General features: G+C 36.6%; 1 protein-coding gene across 1 annotated transcript; it reads right to left on the bottom strand.

Moving 5' to 3' along the window:
• Positions 1-1,843: 1,843 nt before the first annotated feature.
• LOC119643981 (probable ATP-dependent RNA helicase DDX43) lies at positions 1,844-4,323 on the bottom strand. Its single transcript, XM_038043494.1, has one exon. The coding sequence runs from the start codon at positions 4,321-4,323 to the stop codon at positions 2,305-2,307; it is 2,019 nt and encodes a 672-aa protein (XP_037899422.1). The 3' UTR covers positions 1,844-2,304.
• Between the last annotated feature and the right edge of the window lie 149 nt (positions 4,324-4,472).

Genomic DNA, 4,472 nt, shown 5'->3' with positions numbered 1-4,472 from the left:
TTTTTTTTTTTTTTTTTTTTTTTTTTGCTTGGGAACTACAATATAGAAGCCAACCTGTAAATAAACGAAAATCTTATTGACATCGCCTTTAAATGAGCGTTTTGTTAAACAATTTCTTGCATACCTATCATAGGTTCTTTAAAATTTATATTTTCTTAATCTACCATAAGTGACATTGTTAATGGATGTCACGGTTATGTTTATCACTTTATCCATCCATATAAGTTCTGTTTTATTAAGACTATGTTATGGCACTAGTTGAAGGTATATCAACGAATTTGAAAAATTGAATTTGCGACTAGCTTTCAAACCTACCTACACAGGGAAGACATATTACTCCTCATGAACACAATTTCAAAAAAAAAAAAACAGACGTATTTGTATTATAATAAAACAAATTAACTATAATTTAATTCTATTTAAAAAAACAGTTACAATATAATGATCTTTGAAAATATATATAAGTCCTTCTCGAAGGACCACTCCCCAATGCGACGTAAAACTAAATCGCACCTCCGTTTCAAAAATGAAAAAAAAAAAAAAAAATGGATTTCTTGTTTGTTACCTATAAACCGCAGCAGATCGAATGATAAAAATTGGATTAAGCCCATTGAATATTATAAAGTATTATAACATCATTCTTTTGACAAAAATTTTTAGTTTCGTAACCTAAAATTTGGTATAAATTTATGTTTATATTGTACGGAGCAAAGCCGTTTCTCTCGTTCCTTAATCCCACACTTAGTCCTCTTATTTGAAGTATTCAGCGTACGCTAAGTTAAGTTCGTTACGAATAGGAAAGAATATAGGATTGAGAGGATTGTCAGAGTTGAAATACATACATCAACTGTAACTCCCCTGTTAGATGGCAATTGCCATTGCCCTTACCTTCCGGTTGCGCGGTCAACTGGCCGGCAACTCGGCATGTCACCAACGAAAAATCTTTTCAATTATCTAGGGTTAGGAAAATATAAGAAGCTAAGCGAGTAAGATATACTGGCCAACTGACAGACAAGCTTGTCTCGGGTAGACCGATTCTTTCTTTTGTATAGTCTTTAAATGATTGCAAGTAGAATGAGACCATGCTGGGATTGCTTAGTGCTTGTGCGAATCATAGGAATAGTGAGAGCAAGGAAGGATAAAACTTCGGAATTGAATGCATGATAGTGCTAAATAACGTTTTATTTCTGATTCAATATGTAGGAAAACGATGAGTTAATAATTGAACTTTGGAAAGGAATTCCATTCAGAAATTACAAAATAAGTGAAATTCTTTAATTCAATAATATTCAGAGCAAAATGACCCAAATAAAGGACAATCATTATGAATACCCTACACCCAAATTATACCTACTTTCTATATAAAAGCACATTTTTCAAGGTCGTATATATGAGGAACGGCTCCAGAACGCAACCTAATCTAGTAAAAGTTTAATCCTTACAAAGAGCAGGGTTCAAAAATAGGCGTAGATGGTTCAAATTTTGTAAAGTTCATTATTTTTATGGAATTATTCTTGTGGATCGATTTTCAGGCAGGATCTAAAAATAGGCGTGGATGACCCAAATTTTGTAAAGTTAATTTTTGTATAAAATTACTTTTATGGGCCAATTTTCAGGCAGGATCTAAAAATAGGCGTGGATGACCCAAATTTTGTAAAATTAATTTTTGTATGGAATTATTTTTGTGGATCGACTTTCAGGCAGGATCTAAAAATAGGCGTGGATGGTCCAAATTTTGTAAAGTTTAATGAAAATTACTATAATATTAAGGGTCAATTTCGATCACCACATATTAAAATTTAGACTTTTCTGCTCTACAAGGAGATACGATCCAAAAACTTTTATGTTAAATTGCTCTTTGGGCTACTGCTTAATGAAATCTAGCGTCGACCTAGCTCTACTTAAAGAGAGGTCAATGTGCAAATTAAAACGCAGTCTTTGGTTGGATAGAACTTTTAAAGTCATGAAAGAATCTACGTTTTCCAACTTTTTTGAATCGATAATATACTCGGTAGTGAACGACTTACTTCCTCCTTGAGATAGAAAACATCTTGCTTTTTTTTACATTTCAATGCATCAAATTTTATTAACACCATAATTATTGAAGTCAGCGATTCTAAGCGATTCAATTTTAAAATGGTATTCAATGGAAGTCAATTTAATAAAAAAATTTTAAGTAAACTATAATCGCATTATCTTGCTTAGGTTTTTTAATTGCAACATAAAAATGGATGGGAACAGAAATTTAAATGGTATTACAAATAACGTGTGAGCCTTATTTCCTTTTCTTTTTTTTTTTTTTGATTAGTAATTGCGGTGACCGTAAGAGCGATTACCACCACCACCGCCTCGTCGTCCTGGCATGTTTCCATCGGAGCGTCTCCCTTTCATTTTATTGAATCTGTCGGCCATGTCCCTAAGCTTATCAGGTACATCTTGCCCGGCCTCTTCCAGTATTTTTATTAGTTCAGCAGCCAAACCCCAATCTGAACGCGTTACGTAACTAATCGATGTACCAGTGCGACCAGCACGTCCGGTACGTCCTATACGATGTACATACTCTTCGATGTTACGAGGAAAGTCGTAATTGATAACATGCGTTACATCATCAATATCTAAGCCTCTAGACGCTACATTGGTTGCAATAAGAATTTTCACCTCACCCGATGTAATATCAGCAATAGCCTGTTCGCGATCGGCTTGATCGCGCGAACCATGTATGGCCTGGCAAAGGTAACCGGCGAGAGTCAAGTCACTGGATAGATCATCTGCGCGCACCTTTTTGCCACAAAAAACAATTATTTTATCATCGGATCTCATAGACTTGACGAACGATTTGATCATATCGAATTTTTCGCCTTCCTCCACAACTTCGACTACCTGTCTAACCGAGTGGGTAGCAGCCAAATCCAATGACCCTACACAGACTTGTATCGGGTTACTCATATAGCTTTGAGCTAAGCGACGCACACCAGGCGGCCAGGTAGCGCTCGTCATTATTGTTTGACGATCGGGACGTACATCTAATAGGATCTTCCGAATTTGTGGTTCAAAGCCCATGTCCAACATACGATCAGCTTCATCTAATACCAAATATGTGACCGTGGTCACATCAATTACTTTGGCTTGTATTAAATCGTTTAGACGACCGGGAGTACAAATTATGACTTCAACACCCTGTTCGACGTGCTGAATCTGATCACGACGATTTCCGCCACCGTACATGCAAACCGCTTTAATTCCCCGGAATGAATACTTATTAGTTTCTTTTTCTATCTGTAAAGCTAATTCACGCGTTGGCGCCAATATAAGAACATTTGGACCGCCACGCTCAGAGCGTGGGATGCTTTGATACTCTATATGAACCAAAGCTGGAAGTAGAAATGCTAAAGTCTTGCCCGTTCCCGTCTGAGCAATGCCGATTAAATCTTCACCTTTGAGCAAAATAGGCCAAGCCTGCGCTTGTATAGGTGAGGGTTTCTTAAATTGTTGTTTCGCTACTTCGGCCAACAAATCTGGGTACTGTCCAAAGCACTGTTCGAATTTCCATATAGGATTTGGTATGTTATCAGGCTCATCATTTTTTTGTTCGAATACTCGTGACACGGTTGTATTGTTATTCTGTAAACGAATTTGGTCTACATCATCCTTATCCATGTTGGCTACCTCGGTATGCTCTACATAAAAATCTTTTGTAAGCGGTGGGCTTTTTGACCAACGTTCTGCTCTTGCCAGTTCAGCTTTTTTATTTAGCGCATTATAATCAATTATAATGTCCTGATTCGCACTATAATTCTCGTTTCTATCATAAGAAGTTTTTGGATAATGATAATCAAATGGGTTATCATCGTCTCTACCATATGAACGATATGCCTGATTGTTTCTATCACTTCTATTATATCCACTACCGTGCGGACGTTGTGACTGATTATTTCCATCATGGCCTTCATCTACTATTTGCCTAATGCGATTTAAAGCATCATTTATCTTGCCCTTGTCGTCGCCCAGAACAGTTACTTTCCCGCGAGACTTATCTGCATCGATTCGAACATTAAAATCCAATTGTAAGCGTTGAATAGTAGAGCCTGCTCGGCCAACAATGCGGCCGATAGATTCCGGACGTACATAGAGCGATTCCTTACTCTGGAAACTGCGGCCATAAGTGCTACCTCTGCCACTATTTCGGTTAATGCAGCTATCTCTGTCTCTACGCCGGCTATCATCTGACCGTCTATTGTCGCCGTACGAGCGTTTTGGAAAGCTTTTTACATTACTCACTTGAGGTTTGTCATCATATTCTTCATCGTCCTCCCAATCAGACATTTTCGAACTTTACAAGATAATTCTTTTATTTTTCTTTATTTTGTATTTTTGAATTGGGCTTTTTTTATGTTGACGTTAAGAGTATACTTTTTCAATTTTTTTTTTTTTCTTTGCTAAATTATTTTCTTGCTTTTTTTTAAAGCAGAAAT

Source organism: Glossina fuscipes, unplaced genomic scaffold (assembly GCF_014805625.2).
Source record: "Glossina fuscipes isolate IAEA_lab_2018 unplaced genomic scaffold, Yale_Gfus_2 77847, whole genome shotgun sequence".
Taxonomy (NCBI): domain Eukaryota; kingdom Metazoa; phylum Arthropoda; class Insecta; order Diptera; family Glossinidae; genus Glossina; species Glossina fuscipes.
Note: the sequence above shows the minus strand (reverse complement) of the source record. Positions and strands in the feature narration are given on the sequence as shown.

What these genes read in the sequence shown, in the direction of transcription:
- LOC119643981 (XM_038043494.1), bottom strand. Translation starts at nt 4,323, where the DNA reads ATGTCTGATTGGGAGGACGATGAAGAATATGATGACAAACCTCAAGTG.